Genomic DNA, 19778 nt, shown 5'->3' on the forward strand with positions numbered 1-19778 from the left:
AGAACGAGCAGATTAGACAGGTATACTGTGGACCGGCTCAGTGTCTACTGTTTATCACCGATGTTTACCTTTCAGTTTCCATCAGAGCTAGGCTAGGCTAGACAGTAGCTTGGTAATACACGACACTAATGAGTTCTACACACTGACCGGGTTTAAAGTGAAGACTGTCGATACATGGCTATAGACATTATGTACTCGAAGTAATTTTACACATACGTCACCTCTTCCAAAAAAAATTCGTTTTCTTTGGGTGGGTGAGGGCTGAGGGTCAGCAAATGGTTAGTATATCCAGGCACCGGGGAGGCATGGAAAGCAACAGAACTGTGTTTGATTTATTTTGCCCATCTGTTGACATCTTTACAACTTGATCATCAGTCCAGAACGTCAAGATCGCGCGCAACAGCATGGTTTCCCGCCACCTCTTATTCTGGCAAATGCACTATGAGATAGGCTAAGGTTTAATGAAATGGGCAGTTATTGAACTGATTTGCATAGTAACTATAGATTGAATGTTTGCATTCTGTGTGGCTCTCTGGGCTTGGATGAGATTTCTCAGCAGTTTAATAACCTGTACAACTGACTTTTGATAATAATTTGGACTATTTCGTTATGTTTAGGCTATAGCCTAGTGCTTGTGTTATTCATATTTGATGAGATGATTCAACTGGCATCATTGAACGAGAGTCTACTCACTTAATTTAGTAGTAACATTGAACGACAGGCTACTCACTTATTCGCTACCGTGGTGAGGTAGACTACATCGTCCATCTTAGTCTCTCTCTCTCTCCCCTTCCCAACTCCTCTATCCCCCTGTCTGTCACACACGCTCTCTCTCACTCTCTCTCTCTCACACACAGTCCTGTTGAGCAAATGAGCGCTGCTCTTATTCGGGTCTTTGGATTTGCAGTGAGTGGCATGTTTCACAGCGTCTAGCCCTCTGACCAGCTTCTGTATGTACATGCATGGACAGGACACGATCTGAACCTCTATCGCAGACCACACTTGCATCAAAAGCGCCTGGAAAGACTCTGAACACTGAATTTGTGCCGGTAAGTGTGTGTGTACCCATTCTAAATTTCTATCGTGGCATGTCTGTCTAATTCCCAGCAGTTAAATCTGTTTGTAACAGCACTGACGTCAAGTTAATACTGTTTTCTATCACATTCATAGCCACTGACAGACAGTAGAATGTTAATGTGTTATTTCACGATCCTCTGTTTGATGAATGTGTTCTTAAGCCCATGTATGCTATACGGGGAGCAGTGCTCTGGTTTCTCCCTTGGGACCAACGCAACCACCACATCCCATATGAGTGATGGTGAGAACGTCTAATATAAAAGTTATAAAGATGGAGATTATTGACTTTGACAACTTAAAACAGCTCCGCCGCTTATCAACGTATCCATTTCAGTGACTCCAATAATATCGAGTGGCGGTAGCGAGCGTATTGACTGTGTGTGTAGGGGCTCGATGGGGTCACCCTAGCCGGGTTAATTGAGTTAGCTGCCCGCGCCTGGTGGCTGCGTGACAGGGGAGAAAGGAAGGGACCCGGGATGCCCTGATGGGTCTATGGGTCTGGGACGCACAATTATGTGTGCAATAGCGGTCCAGTTAGTGGTTAAGCGATCCCCGGGAACGCGTGTGCGTGCGTGTGTGTGGTTATGTCACACATGAGTACCAGTGGCTGTGTGTAAGAGAGACACGGAAAGTGTAAATTTCTTGTGAGAAGTAGTTATGTTTCAGGTTCTCTTTGGTCCTTATGCAACAGTGTTCTCAAAAAACGATGTCACACTATAGCTGTATGTAGCCCCTACACCATCACTACGGCACTCTGTTGTGTGCGCAGACTCTGGCAGGCGGCGATAAGAGTTAGAACCGGCCTGCTCAGAAACTCCAGTACCGCTGAATGTGATCCGTCAGGGTCCATGGCCACTTTGACTAGAAGAAAATAAACCTTTTTACAGTATGGCGCTGACCCGGGTCTCCAAGCCCAGCCCGAGTGGTTGCGCGTGCAGGGCAGGCGGCAGGAAAGCCAGAGACGCGTGCGCCCTCCCCTGCTCCCATACTATACGATAACCTATTGTGCGCTGAAATTAATTGGATAATAATAGCATTGATCTGAACCTGATCCCTCGGGCGTCGTGCCCTTCGGTCCATTGATCGTATCTAGGATTTATGGAGGGTGGTTAGGGACCTAGGCCATACTCTGGCCAAGATGGGTGTGGTGGGCTTTTGTGCATAACAGAGGTTTTCTTGTGTGCAATGTTTATGTGTAATAAAGTTTTATTTGTGTGTGTTTTCGTGCGTGTGTGTATGTGCCTAGAGTTGTTTGAACTGAGCTTTGGCCTACTGCTATCTATGTGCTCCTCCTGATAGGTTATATATTAGATGAACTTGACAACTGGTTGGGTACTATGCATCATACTGAGTGTATGTATGATGCATTTAGACTATGTGTGTGCGTGTGTGTGTGTGTGTGTGTGTGTGTGTGTGTGTGTGTGTGTGTGTGTGTGTGTGTGTGTGTGTGTGTGTGTGTGTGTGTGTGTGTGTGTGAGAGGGAGAGGGAGAGAGGGATAGAGGGAGAGAGGGAGAGAGGGAGAGAGAGAGAGTGTATCTGTGTGTGTGTGAATCCGTGTATAAGAATGTGTGTGTATGGACTGTGCAGGACAGAGAGCAGCATTAATATCACTCTCAGACATTAGACCTATCATGTCGGGTACAGAGCCATTCATCAGCCTCTCCTCTCATAGTGATGCCACTCATATCCAATCCATTAGCCACGCAGTGTGGGCAACACAAGTTTATGTCTGCCCACTGCAAGAGGACTCAGTTAGTGTGTGTGTGTGTATTATGATTCTGTAATTGTTTTTAGGACAGATTGGATGTAAGTGTGTGTCCTTCTCCATGCTCGAGGCTATCCTACCAATTTGTGTCTATGTGTGTATGTTGATATAGATACAGCGTAAGGTGGGTTTCTGGGGAGTGTGGGTAAGTATGTTTGTAATGTGTGTGTGTGAAAGAGGGGTAGAGTTGTGACTCGTGATGGATGATGGAGAGGATAGATAATGACATCTTGTGAAAAAACACCATTCCCCCTTTTCCTCCCCCTTCATTTCACCGCAGTACCCCCTCCCCCCCACCACCACTTGTTAGCAAAGGTGTCAGCTAGAGATACCATGCAGGAGCTTGCATGGACTTGTAGTTTTGCATGATGTCTACTTTGATGCTAATTAGCATTTTTGAATCAGAGAGTAAATAGAGCCAAATATATTAATAAAAGTCACCTTGTCCAAGAGAGATTTACATGGTTATCAAAATATCATGCCAGGGTAAGCCTACATGAAACACAGCCCTTATTTTAAGTGTTTATAAAAATCACCTATGGGAAAAATGAATAGTGGATAAACAATTGGAACCATTTCCCTGTTTGACCGCTAGGGTTTATGGGTATTATGACACCTCCACTGTGGAGCTCTATTCACAGTCAATCCTTTTTCTATCACCCTTTTTTCTTCCTATTTTCCCATTCCACAAAGAGAGCAACAAATATTTTCTACCTCACTCCATCTCTCCCTTGATTGCACTTTCTCTCTTCCCCCATTCCCCCCTTCGAACTGGGCAAAAACTGGTTGAATCAACGTTGTTTCCACGTCATTTCAACTCCAAAAATCTATGTTATGGAATTTGCTAAAAGTATTCAACGTAAGGGCATTTTGTATTTTTTCACGCAACTTTTAACCTAAACCCAATGACATGGTGAGATTTTTGTTGATTTCACAATGAAATTACAATAGTTGACAACTCAGTCAAATTTAAATCAAAACTAGACATTGAATTGACATCTGTGCCCAGTGTGTTCTCTCCTCACACACAGAGAAACAACTCTGCCTCTACCACTCTTTCTCCCCCTCTCCTCTCCTCCTCTCTATAGTTCCTGTACTGGCTAAAGTTGAGCAGGTGTGAATAGCAATGTTGATTTGCAGTCTGGTATCTCATCAGTGGGAGGCAGGTCATTGATGTGATTGTGTCTCTGTCCCCAATGTCTCTCCCTCCGCACAAACACCATCTTCCTCCCCTCCTCTCTTCCTCCCCTCCTCTCTTCCTCCCCTCCTATCCTGTTACAGATTATGCAAACCACATTATAGTTAGATCTTGTTATACACAGACATGCTCAAATTCAGATTCCGGACACACATACGCTGATATAATGCAGACTGTTTGTGTGTCGTTCTTTCTCACTCAAAAACAATGAATTTGGTGTGTACTTATATTTATTATTTTTTCAGTGTGCGGTTTATACTCTTGTTTATGAATACTAATTGTTCCTGCTAAAACCAGCACTGGACCTTGAACCACTGCTTTGCACAGGGTTTATTTAGATTTTTTACACTCAAAACCAATATTTGGTGTACTGGACCATAGTAGACGTCAGGTCATCATAGAGTACATATTGAAAAGTATCATTCCAAAACGGCATATATCCATTTTCTGAAATGTTGTTAAATGAGCTTATATTGTTTAAAGAACTTATGAAAGAGATTGGTGTGTTTTTTTTTCAATATCCAATCATGGCATGGGTTTGTTCAATGACAGACATGTATTTGTTTAAAATCTATCAGTTAATGGTTTCATTTCAGAGAGACACATAATAATGTTTTTTTGCAAAAAGCTATATCTTCACATCACTCAGAGAAATAAGTAGTACTGCTAGGTTTTACACAGTTAAATGTAGCAAATAACTACACGTTTAATAATGAAATTTACAAATTATACATGTGTAACATCAATATTTGTAAAATAATTATAAATAATAATTCAAACAAGTAATGTGATATCTGTATGTAAAACATTTACATTTTACATTTTAGTCATTTAGAAGATGTTCTTATCCAGAGTGACTTACAGTAAATGTAGTCATCTGAAGATACTGTAGCTAGTTGAGACCACCACATATCACAATCAAATATACAGGATACTAACATTCTATTCCAGCTAAACAATGGATATATAGCTTTTTGCTAAACAAAAATACATTTTCATACACATCTAAAATCTATGAATTCAAAATCTGAGAACAATAATATTTTACACACACACAAAGATACCCATAAGCAATCATTTCTGATGAAAAAACACAAATGTTAAAAATTGGTGGATACATCGTTTTGGAATTAAACTCTTCAATAATGAATTATAGAGAAAGATAATCACAATTAATATGGCTGCCAAGTCTAAATGCAAGGGAAATACAACTCACTGGCTTGATTTGGTAGACTAGTAACAGCCAAACAAACACAGAGCCAGATGCTCACACACTGTTGCCTCAACACACATCCTGGGCCTCAACACACATCCTGCGCCTCAACACACACCCTGGGCCTCAACACACACCCTAGGCCTCAACACACACCCTGGGCCTCAACACACACCCTGGCATACTACACATGTGATGTATTGAGGATCTGGAGCAGTCTGCCCACTTTCCAAATCTTTGATCTCTCTGCTCACTTTCCTGAGGCAAAAAATGTGTACGTGTCTGTGTGTGTATGTGTTATGATGATGGGTGTGTATTGCTGTTTGTCACACTCCACAATAGGGAAAAGCCATTCTCAGACTTATCGAACTTCTGAAACCTGGGATAGCGATCTCTGTTAATTTCTACTTTTTTACGTGCGTGTGAAGTTATCACCTGCTCCGTGTGTGTGTGTGTGTGTGTGTGTGTGTGTGTGTGTGTGTGTGTGTGTGCGTGTGTGTGTGTGTGTGTGTGTGCGTGCGTGCGTGCGTGCGTGCGTGCGTGTGTGTGTCCTCACAACCAGTTCTGCAGAATGTCCATTCCTGCCTGTCTAAATAACTCCCCCACACCATTCCCATCCTTCCATCTCTATCTACCCCTCCTCTCCCTCTCTCTCTCCTTTCCTTCCCTCTCTCTTCTCCTCCCCTCATCCTCTCTCTCCATCTTCCTAACCCTCCCTCTCTCCTCTCCTCCCCTACTCCCTATCGACCCATCCAAAGTCATGAGTCACAGAGCAACATCATCTCCCTGATTGATGGGTGTCAGAAATCAATCCAAAATTACTTTAGGAAAGAATGACAGAATGAAAGAAAGAAAAAAAAGAGCATCTCAACAGACAGTACCCTTCGTCATCTCTGTGTTGTAATCATGGATTCCATCTTCTGTCTCATCGCCCCTCCCTCCCTTTACCTCCCGAGTGGCGCAGCGGTCTAAGGCACTGCATTTCATTGCAAGAGGCGTCCCTACAGACCCTGGTTTGATTCCAGGCTGTATCACAACCGGCTGTGATTGGGAGTCCCATAGGGCGGCGTACAATTGGCCCAGGCTCATCCAGGTTAGGGTTTGGCTGGGGTAGACCATCATTGTAAATAAGAACTTGTTCTTAACTGACTTGACTAGTTAAATAAAGGTTAAAAAAATAATTATTCCCTCTCCTCCTTTTCTATTGAAAGACAGGCTGAAGCTCCATTGGTGGGAAAGGAAAGAGACCAAGACCCAAGAGATACACTGACAGACAAGAAGAGAGATAGCCTCAGTGGTCCCTAACTCTCTAACGGTAAGGGTAGCAGAGGAGACATACAAGAGGCAGTGAGTGTGTTCAGGAGAGCCAAGGGCATTTGGGCTGCCGTACCCCTTTAGCCATCTAGTGGGCGCCCTCCTCTCTCATATCAGGCCTGGAGGGCCATTGGCCACCTGAAAGACTCCTCTCTCTCTACCACCTTCCACCACTCCCTCTATCAGTCTCTCTTTTCAACAACGTAACGCTAATCAACCCTCGTTGCCATGGAGAAGACATACTCCCTCACGGCCCACTACGATGAGTTCCAGGAGGTCAAGTATGGTGGTCGCTATAGCAGCGGCACCCTTAGCAACGGCATGAGCCTGCACTTGGGTGGGAGCCTGGACCGTAATGTTGGGCGGGGCCGAGGCAAAGGGGGCGGGGCTAGTGATCGGAATCGGGACCTGAGTGGCATCAACAGCGGACAGGGACTTCCTCGATGGAGCCGCAGGGAGATCTGCCTGCTCTCTGCTCTGGTGTTTGCTGCGGGGATGTGTGTCATCCTGGGCAGCATGCTGGCACTCAAATATATCTCCCTGGACTTCCAGCAGGAGGCGCACTGCAGACAGGACTGCCAGAAGAAACGCTCGTTAGTCCGAGCCGCACGCTTCGTCCAGGCCAACATCGACCCCACCATCCAGCCCTGCCAGGACTTCTACAGCTTTGCCTGCGGCGGCTGGCTACGACGCCATGGCATCCCAGAGGACAAGCTGAGCTACGGCATCATCACCGCCATCGGAGAGCACAACGAGGAGAAGCTACGACGCCTCCTGCTGGAGCCCGTGCGCCGGCGCACCGTGGACTCGGCTGAACGCAAGGTGAAAGAGTTCTACCGCTCCTGTGTGAACATCCAGGAGATTGACAAGCTGGGGTCTGGGCCCATGTCGGAGGTGATTGACAGCTGTGGCGGGTGGGACCTGGTTGGAGCGCCCTCTGGTGGTGCGGGGTGGGAGAGCAGTACTGCACCAGCCAGACCAGACTTTGATGAGCTGCTCTATAGGACCCAGGGGGTGTACAGCACGGCTGTCTTCTTCTCTCTCACTGTCAACGTAGACGATAAGAACTCCTCACGCAACGCTATCAGGGTAAGAATGTGTGTATGTATGTGTCTGTCTGTCTGTGAACACCTACTGTTTGTCATCTGACTGATGTATCATCTGTTTACTTACATGTCGGTGTGGTTTACACGTGTTCATATGTGTTCTCTTGACTGTGTGTGTATTTATAGATTGATCAGGAGGGGCTCACACTGCCTGAGAGGACTCTGTACCTGGGGCAGGATGAGGACAGTGTGAAGGTAAAGGATTACCTCCTCCCTCTTTCTATCCACCATTCCATCTTTCCATCTGTTCACTTATCGACCCATTCCTTTCTTCTCCATCTATCCACCTGTTTGTTCCTGTCATCGCTGTTCCCTTTGTTATCCTGTCTGCTCCGCCATATGTCACACTGCTGTCCATTGACCATTAATAATGATGTCATGTTGTTGTCCAATGTCCATTAATGATGATGTCATGGACAGATCCTGGCAGCTTACAAGGCCCTGATGGAGCGTCTGCTAAGCATGCTGGGAGCTCACAATGCCACTCAGAAGTCCAAAGAGATCCTACAGCTGGAAACACGCCTGGCCAGCGTAAGTCTATGTCTGTCTGTCTGTCTGTCTGTCTGTCTGTCTGTCTGTCTGTCTGTCTGTCTGTCTGTCTGTCTGTGTGTGTGTGTGTGTGTGTGTGTGTGTGTGTGTGTGTGTGTGTGTGTGTGTGTGTGTGTGTGTGTGTGTGTGTGTGTGTGTGTGTGTGTGTGTGTGTGTGTATGTGTGTGTGTGCGTGCGTGCGTGCGTTCAGTTCTAATATTTCTTCCCCTCTGTTTCAGATCACTGTGTCTGAGTATGATGAACAGAGAAAGGACATCAGCATTATGTACAACCGCATCACCCTGAGACAACTACAGCGCATCGCTCCCAGTGTGAGTACCACACACACACACACATCTTTATATCTTTATATCTGTATTGTGTGTGTGTGTGTGTGTGTGTGTGTGTGTGTGTGTGTGTGTGTGTGTGTGTGTGTGTGTGTGTGTGTGTGTGTGTGTGTGTGTGTGTGTGTGTGTGTGTGTGTGTGTGTGTATGGGCAGAAGTATGATGGATTAAAAGCTGAACTCCAGCAGAGCACTGTGAAGGGTGTGTGTGTGTGCGAGGCGGGGGGGCCATTCTACGCCCTGTAAACCGTTCATACTCACGCCTCTGTGGCTCAGCGAAGCTGTCCGCCCTGCAGGGATAGAAGGAGACCAACGGGGGGCTACAGAATGAGGGAGGTGGGAGGGAGAGAGAGGGTAGAGAAAGGGAGAGGACGGGATAAATGGTGGTCGACGGGGGACTACAGAAGGAGAATAGAGGGAGGAGGGGGGAAAGGAGAGAGAGGGGAACCGATGGGGAAGCATATGGAATGAATCTGGGGGAGAGAGGGACTGGGCGGGTAGAGAAAGAGGGAGGAGAGGGGGAAGACAGGAGGGGAGAGCCGTAAGGTGCGTTGGAGAGCAGCAGAAAACTGATGGAGAATTCAGAGCTGCTCCATCACTTCTGATTGGAGAAGAAGGGTGGGGAGGGGAGCGAAGGGGGGAGTGGACATGAAAGGAGAGAGAGATGGATGATGTGAGCTTCACTAGCATCACGGATAAAATGAGAGAAAGAAACATGAGAGAAAAAAAGAAAGAAAGAATACAAGAAATGTGAAAGAGATTACTAAAAATATGCAAATAGGGAGAGTGAAATTGACATACAGAGACAGACAGATGGATTTAGAGACAGACAGCAAAACCCAGGGGAGGAGTAATAGACAGTAGCTGTAACTGTTGGTTAGACAGATGGACAATTAGATATACAGATGTAGGATCTTAATTGATCACTCTTTTGTTGCTGAGAATTTTATTGCACAGTACGAAATGCAAATTTGTAGTGTATTTGGATTTTAAAATGACTTCTAAGGTTTCTCATTTCCACTTGATTTCTAACTTGATTTGCCCTAACAAAAAAATGTATCAATCACTACAAAAATGTACATTCATTATAATCCACATAATAATTCACATTTCCTGTTGCTGAAGGATTATTTTCAAACTGGCTCAAATTAAGATAGCCTACATCAGTCCACGCTCAGACAGACAGACATGGTCAAATTACGTTCATACTGATTTATCCCTCTCCACCTTTCTCTCTTTCACTCTCTCTCACTCTTTTCTACAATCCCACTATTGCCTGTTAATAATAGTGGGAGATTATGAGACCATTTGGGATTACAGGGATGCTGTATGCTCAGTAGTTAAGGAGGAACTTTGTGTTGTGGATGACCTAAACTGTGAGCAGGGGTTTCTAACAATCGCGTTTTCTTATCTTGCTAAAACTCAAACCTCCTCTCCCTCTCCTTTCCTCTTCCGGCTCTCTCCTCTCCTCTCCTCTCCTCTCCTCTCCTCTCCTCTCCTCTCCTCTCCTCTCCTCTCCTCTCCTCTCCTCTCCTCTCCTCTCCTTTCCTCTTCCTGGTCTCTCCTCTCCTTTCCTCTTCCTGCTCTCTCCCTCTCCGTTTCTTTCCTCCTCTCCTCTCCTCTCCTCTCCTTTCTTTTTCTCTTCCTGCTCTCTCTCCTCTCCTTTATTTTTCTCTTCCTGCTCTCTCCCTCTCCGTTCCTTTTCTCCTCTCCTCTCCTCTCCTTTCCTCTTCCTGCTCTCTCCTCTCCTTTCCTCTTCCTGCTCTCTCCCTCTCCGTTTCTTTCCTCCTCTCCTCTCCTCTCCTCTCCTCTCCTCTCCTCTCCTCTCCTCTTTCTGCTCTCTCCTCTCCTCTCCTCTCCTCTCCTCTCCTCTCCTCTCCTCTCCTCTCCTCTCCTCTCCTCTCCTCTCCTCTCCTCTCCTCTCCTCTCCTCTCCTCTCCTCTCCTCTCCTCTCCTCTTTATTCTCCTCCTCTCCTCTCCTCTCCTCTCCTCTAACCTGTCTCTACAGCTGCACTGGAAACGTTTGTTGGACAGAATCTTCCATGATAACTTCTCTGAGGATGAAGAGATTGTGGTGTTGGCTACTGACTACATGGAGAAAGTCTCCGAGATCATCAAGACCACCTCCAAAAGGTGAGAGAGAGAGGGAGGGTGGGAGGAGGGGGGAGGGGAAGGGTGGGAGGAGGGGAGGAGGTGAAGGGTGGGAGGAGGGGAAGGATTGGAGGGTGGGAGGGGGAGAGGAGGGAAAGGGTGGATAAGAGAAAAAGGAAGAATGCAAAGGTTACAGAGTTACATGGAAAATCAATGGCATAAGATACATGAGTTTTGGGCATGTGTAAGAATTTTTGTAGGAGTTGCTGAATTAGTGTGTGTGGTCTTTACTTGGGCTGTTACTATACGTTGTGTCATGTTGAAGTGTCATAGTGTGTATACATATGTTTTACGAGGGCTGTTACTATACGTTGTGTCATGTTGAAGTGTCATAGTGTGTATACATATGTTTTACTAGGGCTGTTACTATATGTTGTGTCATGAAGTGTCATAGTGTGTATACATATGTTTTACTAGGGCTGTTACTATATGTTGTGTCATGAAGTGTCATAGTGTGTATACATATGTTTTACTAGGGCTGTTACTATATGTTGTGTCATGTTGAAGTGTCATAGTGTGTATACATATGTTATACTAGGGCTGTTACTATACGTTGTGTCATGTTGAAGTGTCATAGTGTGTATACATATGTTTTACTAGGGCTGTTACTATATGTTGTGTCATGTTGAAGTGTCATAGTGTGTATACATATGTTTTACTAGGGCTGTTACTATATGTTGTGTCATGAAGTGTCATAGTGTGTATACATATGTTTTACTAGGGCTGTTACTATACGTTGTGTCATGCTGAAGTGTCATAGTGTGTATACATATGTTTTACTAGGGCTGTTACTATACGTTGTGTCATGTTGAAGTGTCATAGTGTGTATACATATGTTATACTAGGGCTGTTACTATACGTTGTGTCATGAAGTGTCATAGTGTGTATACATATGTTTTACTAGGGCTGTTACTATACGTTGTGTCATGAAGTGTCATAGTGTGTATACATATGTTTTACTAGGGCTGTTACTATACGTTGTGTCATGAAGTGTCATAGTGTGTATACATATGTTTTACTAGGGCTGTTACTATATGTTGTGTCATGAAGTGTCATAGTGTGTATACATATGTTTTACTAGGGCTGTTACTATACGTTGTGTCATGAAGTGTCATAGTGTGTATACATATGTTTTACTAGGGCTGTTACTATATGTTGTGTCATGAAGTGTCATAGTGTGTATACATATGTTTTACTAGGGCTGTTACTATACGTTGTGTCATGTTGAAGTGTCATAGTGTGTATACATATGTTATACTAGGGCTGTTACTATACGTTGTGTCATGTTGAAGTGTCATAGTGTGTATACATATGTTATACTAGGGCTGTTACTATATGTTGTGTCATGAAGTGTCATAGTGTGTATACATATGTTTTACTAGGGCTGTTACTATACGTTGTGTCATGTTGAAGTGTCATAGTGTGTATACATATGTTTTACTAGGGCTGTTACTATACGTTGTGTCATGAAGTGTCATAGTGTGTATACATTTGTTATACTAGGGCTGTTACTATATGTTGTGTCATGAAGTGTCATAGTGTGTATACATATGTTTTACTAGGGCTGTTACTATACGTTGTGTCATGAAGTGTCATAGTGTGTATACATATGTTTTACTAGGGCTGTTACTATACGTTGTGTCATGAAGTGTCATAGTGTGTATACATTTGTTTTACTAGGGCTGTTACTATACGTTGTGTCATGTTGAAGTGTCATAGTGTGTATACATATGTTTTACTAGGGCTGTTACTATATGTTGTGTCATGTTGAAGTGTCATAGTGTGTATACATATGTTATACTAGGGCTGTTACTATACGTTGTGTCATGTTGAAGTGTCATAGTGTGTATACATTTGTTTTTGAGTGTGTGTGTGTGTGTGAGGGGGGGTGTTGTGCTGTTAAAGGCAGCTCTTGCCAGACTCCAGAGGTGGCTGTGAGGGCTAGTGGGAGTCAGGTTGCCTGTTACTACTGCTGACAGCTCTCCAATACTGACTGGTGTTATACTCTACTCTACACTACACTACACTTCACACCTGTCTGTCTGCCAGTCTGTAGTAGTCTGTCTGTAGCCTACTGTCTCTCAGTTCATTTTAGTTCATATAATTACAGTTACAATTACAGTACATTTCAATTGATGGTCTGTCTGTATAGCTTTTTTTATCTTTCAATACTCTACACCTCCAACCTCCCTCCCTCATCCTTCATACCCCTCCCTCATCCTTCATACTCCCTCTCCCCTACCTCATCCTTCATACCCCTGCCTCATCCTTCATACTCCCTCTCCCCTACCTCATCCTTCATACCCCTCCCTCATCCTTCATACTCCCTCTCCCCTACCTCATCCTTCATACTCCCTCTCCCCTCCCTCATCCTTCATACTCCCTCTCCCCTCCCTCATCCTTCATACCCCTCCCTCATCTTTCATACTCCCTCTCCCTCCCTCATCCTTCATACCCCCTCCCTCATCCTTCATACCAACTCCCTCTCTTCCCCCTCATTCTTCATTTCCCCTCCCTCTCTTCCCCTCCCTCCCCCTCCCCCCTCCCTCATCCTTCATACCCCCTCCCTCATGCTTCATACCCCCTCCCTCATCCTTCATACCCCCTCCCCCCTCCCTCATCCTTCATACCAACTCCTTCTCTTCCCCCTCATTCTTAATTTCCCCTCCCTCTCTTCCCCTCCCTCCCCCCTCCCTCATCCTTCATACCCCCTCCCTCTCTCCCTCACTCATCCTTCATACCCCCTCCCTCATCCTTCATACCTCCTCTCTCTCTCCCTCCCTCATATTTCATACCCCTCCCTCATCCTTCATACCAACTCCCTCCCTCATCCTTCATACTCCCTCCCTCTCTCCATCCCTCATCCTTCATACCAACTCCCTCTCTCTCTCCCTCATCCTTCATACCCTCTCCCTCCCTCTACTTTTATATCCCCTCCCTCTCTCCTTCCCTCATCATTCATACCCCCTCCCTCCCTCATCCTTCATACCCCTTCCCTCCCTCATCCGTCATACCAACTCCCTCTCTCCTTCCCTCATCATTCATACCCCCTCCATCCCTCATCCTTCATACCCTCTCCCTCCCTCATCCTTCATACCAACTCCCTCTCTCCTTCCCTCATCATTCATACCCCCTCCCTCCCTCATCCTTCATACCCCTTCCCTCCCTCATCCTTCATACCAACTCCCTCTCTCCCTCCAGCTGTATTCCTGCTCTTATCTCCTTTCCTACTTTTTTCTGTTCTTGTATGTAGTTATATCAGTTATTGAGTAAGATGTTCTTTGAAATGAGAAAAGAGGCACACAGTGGGGTGAGTGCTCTCATAAAATGTCACGTCACTTAATATCAGATAATGTAATAATAATCTTATCATAATCCTCTTTACTATAATCACACCGGCATTACAGCCAATCCACTTTGATCCTCAATTCGCTGGAGGCTCTGGAGATTTTGTGTCTTTTCTTTAGTTTTTCCCCCCTTTCTCCATGTATCTCTCCATCCTGGTGATTTCAGTGATAAACCCCTCGCTTCATGTTCCCTCCTCTCTCTGTTTTCTCCTTCCTCTCTCTTTTTACGGTCTTTTTTATCCCCACTCCCCCTCCCTCCCCCCTCCCTCCCTCAATGAGAAACATATATTAACATTGCCAAAGCAAGTGAAGTAGATAATAAACAAAAGTGAAATAAACAATAAAAATGTACAGTAAACATTACACTCACACAAGTTCCAAAATAATAAAGACATTTCAAATGTCATTATGTGCAAATAGTTAAAGTACAAAAGGGAAGATAAATAAACATAAATATGGGTTGTATTTACAATGGTGTTTGTTCTTCACTGGTTGCTCTTCTCTTTTGGCAACAGGTCACAAATATTGCTGCTGTGATGGCATGCTGTGGTATTTCACACAATAGATATGGGAGTTTATTGAAATTGGGATTGTTTTCTAATTACATTTTTAACTGCACACTTGTTGTTTGTGTAAATAGATTTTTTAGTGTCGTATGTTTTTCCCCCAACACCACTTTTCATCAATTTTCCATCATGCCAAATTGAGTCAAAAGCTTTTTTGAAATCAACAAAGCATGAGAAGACTTTGCCTTTGTTTTGGTTGTTTATCAATTAGGGTGTGCTGGGTGAATATGTGGTCTGTCGTACGGTAATTTAGTAAAAAGCCAATTTGACATTTGCTCAATACATTGTTTTCACTGAGGAAATGTATGAGTCTGTTGTTAATGATAATGCAGATGATTTTCCCAAGGTTGCTGTTGACGCATATCCCACGGTAGTTATTGGGGTCAAATTTGTCACCGATTTTGTGGATGGGGTGATCAGTCCTTGATTCCAAATATTGGGAAAGATTCCAGAGCTAAGGATGATGTTAAAGAGTTTAAGTATAGCCAATTGGAATTTGTGGTCTGTATATTTAAGGATACCATCAACATCACAGGCCTTTTTGGGTTGGAACGTTTGTATTTTGTCCTGCAGTTCATTCAATGTAATTGGAGAATTCAGTGGGTTCTGGTAGTCCTTAATAATTGATTCTAAGATTTTTATTTGATCATGTATATATTTTTGCTGTTTGTTCTTTGTTATAGGGCCAAAAAGATTGGAGAAGTGGTTTACCCATACATCTCCGTTTCGGGTAGATAACCTTTCGTGTTGTTGTTAGTTTAGTGTTTTCTCATTTTCCCTGAAGTGGTTAGATTCTATGGATTCCTCAATTACATTGAGCTGATTTCTGACGTGCTGTTCCTTCTTTTTCCGTAGTGTATTTCTGTATTGTTTTAGTGATTCACCATAGTGAAGGCGTAGACTCAGGTTTTCTGGGTCTCTATGTTTTTGGTTGGATAGGTTTCTCAATTTCATTCCTAGGTTTTTGCATTCTTCATCAAACCATTTGTCATTGTTGTTAATTTTCTTCGGCTTTCCGTTTTACATCTTTAGATTTGATAGGGAAGCTGAGAGGTCAAATACAGTATATTGTTTAGGTTTTCTACTGCCAAGTTTACACCTTCACTATTACAGTGAAATGTTTTGTCCAGGAAGTTGTCTAAAAGGGATTGAATTTGTTGTTTCCTAATTGTTTTTAGGTAGGTTTCCTCACTACTTTCCTTCCATCTATAGCATTTCTTAACCTCACTAGGGTACGTGGGACGCTAACTTCCCACCTGACCAACATCCAGTAAAAGTGCAGGGCGCCAAATTCAAACAACAGAAATCTCATAATTAAAATTCCTCAAACATACATGTATTATACACCATTTTAAAGATAAACTTGTTGTTCAAAAAGGCTTTACGACAAAAGCATACCATGCCTTCACTGTGGTGAATCACTAAAACAATACAGAAATACACTACGGAAGAAAAAAAAGCATACCATGTTAGGTCAGTACCTAGTCACAAAAAAACACAGCCATTTTTCCAGCCAAAGAGAGGAGTCACAAAAAGCAGAAATAGAGATAAAATGAATCACTAACCTATGATGATCTTCATCAGATGACACTCATAGGACTTCATGTTACACAATTCATGTATGTTTTGTTCGATAAAGTTCATATTTATATCCAAAAATCTCAGTTTACATTGGCGCGTTATGTTCAGTAGTTCCAAAACATCCGGTGATTTTGCAGAGAGCCACATCAGTTTACATAAATACTCATTATAAACATTGATAAGAGATACAACTGTTATGCATGGAATTGTGTCAGATTTCAAAATAACTTTACGGAAAAAGCACACCATGCAATAATCTGAGTACAGCGCTCAGACACATAATCAAGCCACACAGATATCCGCCATGTTGTGGAGTCAACAGAAGCCAGAAATAGCATTATAAATATTCACTTACCTTTGAGGATCTTCATCAGAATGCACTCCCAGGAATCCCAGTTCCACAATAAATGTTTGTTTTGTTCGATGAAGTCCATAATTTATGTCCAAATACCTCCTTTTTGTTCACGCGTTTAGCCCAGTAATCCAAATTCATGAGGCGCAATCACTAGGTCCAGACAAAAAGTCAAAAAGTTCCGTTACAGTCCGTAGAAACATGTCAAACGATGTATAGAATTAATCTTTAGGATGTTTTTAACATAAATCTTCAAAAATGTTCCAACCGGAGGATTCCTTTGTCTTCAGAAATGCAATGGAACGCAAGATAACTCTCACGTGAACGTGCATGGTCAGCTCATGCCACTCTGGCAGACCTCGTTCCCCCCTCCTTCACAGTAGAAGCATCAAACAAGGTTCTAAAGACTGTTGACATCTAGTGGAAGCCGTAGGAAGTGCAATATGACCCAGTGTCCACTGTATCTTGGATAAGCAAAGAGTTGAAAAACTACAGACCTCATATTAGAAATTTCAGAGTGTTTTCTTTCCAAATCTACTAATAATATGCATATCCTAGCATCTGGGCCTGAGTAGCAGGCAGTTTACTCTGGGCACGCTTTTCATCCGGATGTAAAAATACTGCCCCCTACCCCAAAGAAGTTAATATTATTCAGTTCCTTTGGCTTTGATGCCTCATGATTGAGTATTGCTCTGTTCAAGTAGACTGTGATTTTGCTGTTATCTGATAGGGGTGTCAGTGGGCTGACTGTGAACGTACTGAGAGACTCTGAGTTGAGGTCAGTGATAAAGTAGTCTACAGTACTACTGCCAAGAGATGAGCTATAGGTGTACCTACCATAGGAGTCCCCTCGAAGCCTACCTTTGACTATGTACATACCCAGCATGCAACAGAGCTGCAGGAGTTGTGACCCGTTTTTGTTGGTTATGTTGTCTTAGTTGTGCCTAGGGGGGTATATGGGGGAGGGAATGCTGTCACCTCCAGGTAGGTGTTTGTCCACCTGTGTGCTGAAGGTGTCAGGTTCTTGTCCAGTTCTAACATTTAGCCACAGATTAGTACATGTCCCTGGGACTGGAAATGATTGATTTCCCCCTCCAGGGGACTGCCAGCTCTCTGTAAACTACAGTAGAGGGAAACCAATGGGCCCATCGCCTCTATACCATGTTTCTTGTAGGATGACAATGTCTGTACTTCTGATTTTTTTGGTGAAGTCTTTAGGCCAAAGGCAGATGACCTCAGACCTTGGATATTCCAGGATAAGATAGTGAAGACTTTGTGTTCCATAAAGTGTCCAGTGTTGTTATTCATGTGGTTTGGCCTCAGACCAGTAAGTGTGAGCAGAGCCTGCTGAGCATCTGGTACATGCCATCGGCTTGGGCTAGTGTAAGAGTCGGGGTTGGGCCTGTTTGCCTGCTCACTGCCTGGGCATATCATGTTGAGGCCCTCTTTGCGGGGGTGGGGTGCATGGGGGGGTGGGCAGGAGGGGCATAGGTCTGATCTGATGGGACCTAAATGGGGTGTGGGCATGGTTGACTTGGGGTGTTGATTGGTTGGGGTGGGGGTGTGTATGTCGCTGGTAGTGCTGTGGTCTGGATGTAGGTCCTCTCGGCGTGGGTCCTCTATGTATAGGTCCGGAGGGAGGTGTCCGGCAGGTCTAGGATATTGTCTCGCTGGTCTGGGTGGGGTGTCTGTTGATCTGTTGCTCCTGTGTGAAGTGTTGGAGCTGCGGTTGAGGGTGAGATCCTTTAGAGTCCGGGCAAAGGTGGGCACTGCTGCCTTGTATAGGTGGACCTAGTCAAAAAGGCTGTTCAAGTCCAGGGTGGAGTGGGGGGCCAGGTAGACATTTGGTTTTGAGGCACAGTCACGGGAAATACTTGTGTTTAGCCTCTGTATGATGGTAGGGGGGAAGTCTTTTTGTGGTAGCAGGGTGGAGATTACCACTTGTGCGTTGGGGAGAGTAGAAGAAGCTTTTTCAATCACTCCCTTGAGTGCTGTGGCCACCCTTTCCTGCTGTGTTCTCAGGTTGTTTGTGCCTGTGTGTATTATTATGTGGCTGGGTGACCCTATTTGGTCCTCAGTCAGAAGGTCTAGGGTGTGTTGAGTGTTTGCACACCAGAGTTTAGACACTGTATGTTTGGGAAAAAGTTTATTTTCTTATATATATTTCCAGTTTGAGTCCATAAGGAGTCAAATCTGTGGCTTGTATATGTTCTCAGTGAGTGTGGGGGGGTTGTCAGGTGGGCTATCAGGGTGGCTGACAGAGGGGTGCTCATAGGGGATGGGATCCCCTGGGCTTGGGGTTCTTCATTTGTCTGTCCTGCTGTGATGTTGAGGCTGTGGTCAGGTTCTGAGGTGGGCTGTTCTGCTGGCTTCTCTGCGGGGGTGGCTAGCTCCCTTATGGGGTGTTCTCTGTCACACGTCATCTTTCTCACCTTCTCCTCTAGTGTTATGTTCTTCGTCTGCTCGTTCTCCTGTTGATGTTATCTCACCACAGACCAGAGTGCAGATATGTCTCTTTCCACCTCCAGCTCTCCAGGTCTGGTTCAGGGGGTGTTGTTGAGCTGGACCATTTTTTTGTGCTGACTGGAGTGTGTTCACCTCTTGTTCCAGCTCCACCTGCCTTACCTCCAGCTGGGTGAATTTGTCCTTCATTTCAATGAAGGAGTAGTACTCTGTGCTGGGAGGTTGACTTACCGCTTGGGGTTGCTTGTCTGTGGGGTTGTATAATTAAGAGGTCTGGTCTGACACGCTCGGGTTGGGGGTATCTTTCTCAAGAGAGAGCTTATCCTGCTAAGATCTCTCTTTGATTATGTGAACATCCAGCTGAAACTGTTTGGTGTTGCCCTGTACCATTACTGTTCCAGACTTGTACAGGTTGACATTGGCTGACTCAGAGTCCTCGTTGTCTAATATGCAGAGTTTCCACCCATCACTAACAACCCGTCTCCTACCAGAGAGGTAGTGTGTTAATATAGCACTGTGCCATGCCAGGGGAGGATCTGTGTGGAAGATTAAGTTGCTTATGTTCCCATTTTATGGCAGTCAGCAAAAAGTGTCTCTTGATTTTCCATAAAGAGCTTCTTTTTGTACTTTTTTTGTGCCTTCTCATTTTTTTTCTCCAGAGGGTACTGTATTGTAATGACCTCTGAACAGTGGGAGGGGGCTTCAAAAGCCTCTGCATTTGGGTGAGGTAGGCTGTGCAACTCTCCTGCCATTGTTGGGCTCAAGGGCTTTG

General features: G+C 44.4%; 1 protein-coding gene across 4 annotated transcripts in view; it reads left to right on the forward strand.

Annotated features, from left to right (window-relative positions):
* Window positions 1-274: 274 nt before the first annotated feature.
* LOC129831832 (endothelin-converting enzyme-like 1) overlaps window positions 275-19778 on the forward strand; it is a 34279-nt gene continuing 14775 nt past the window's right edge. Inside the window, exons 1-6 of one of the 4 annotated variants that reach the window (XM_055895321.1) lie at window positions 275-1049; window positions 6466-7657; window positions 7801-7869; window positions 8095-8205; window positions 8442-8534; window positions 10555-10679. In XM_055895321.1, coding sequence (XP_055751296.1) covers window positions 6797-7657; window positions 7801-7869; window positions 8095-8205; window positions 8442-8534; window positions 10555-10679 — 1259 coding nt within the window. In that variant the 5' untranslated portion in view covers window positions 275-1049; window positions 6466-6796. The remainder of the gene's footprint in view (window positions 1050-6465; window positions 7658-7800; window positions 7870-8094; window positions 8206-8441; window positions 8535-10554; window positions 10680-19778) is intronic. The other 3 variants (XM_055895322.1, XM_055895324.1, XM_055895323.1) reach the window with 3 other exon arrangements.

Source organism: Salvelinus fontinalis, chromosome 33 (assembly GCF_029448725.1).
Source record: "Salvelinus fontinalis isolate EN_2023a chromosome 33, ASM2944872v1, whole genome shotgun sequence".
Lineage (NCBI taxonomy): Eukaryota > Metazoa > Chordata > Actinopteri > Salmoniformes > Salmonidae > Salvelinus > Salvelinus fontinalis.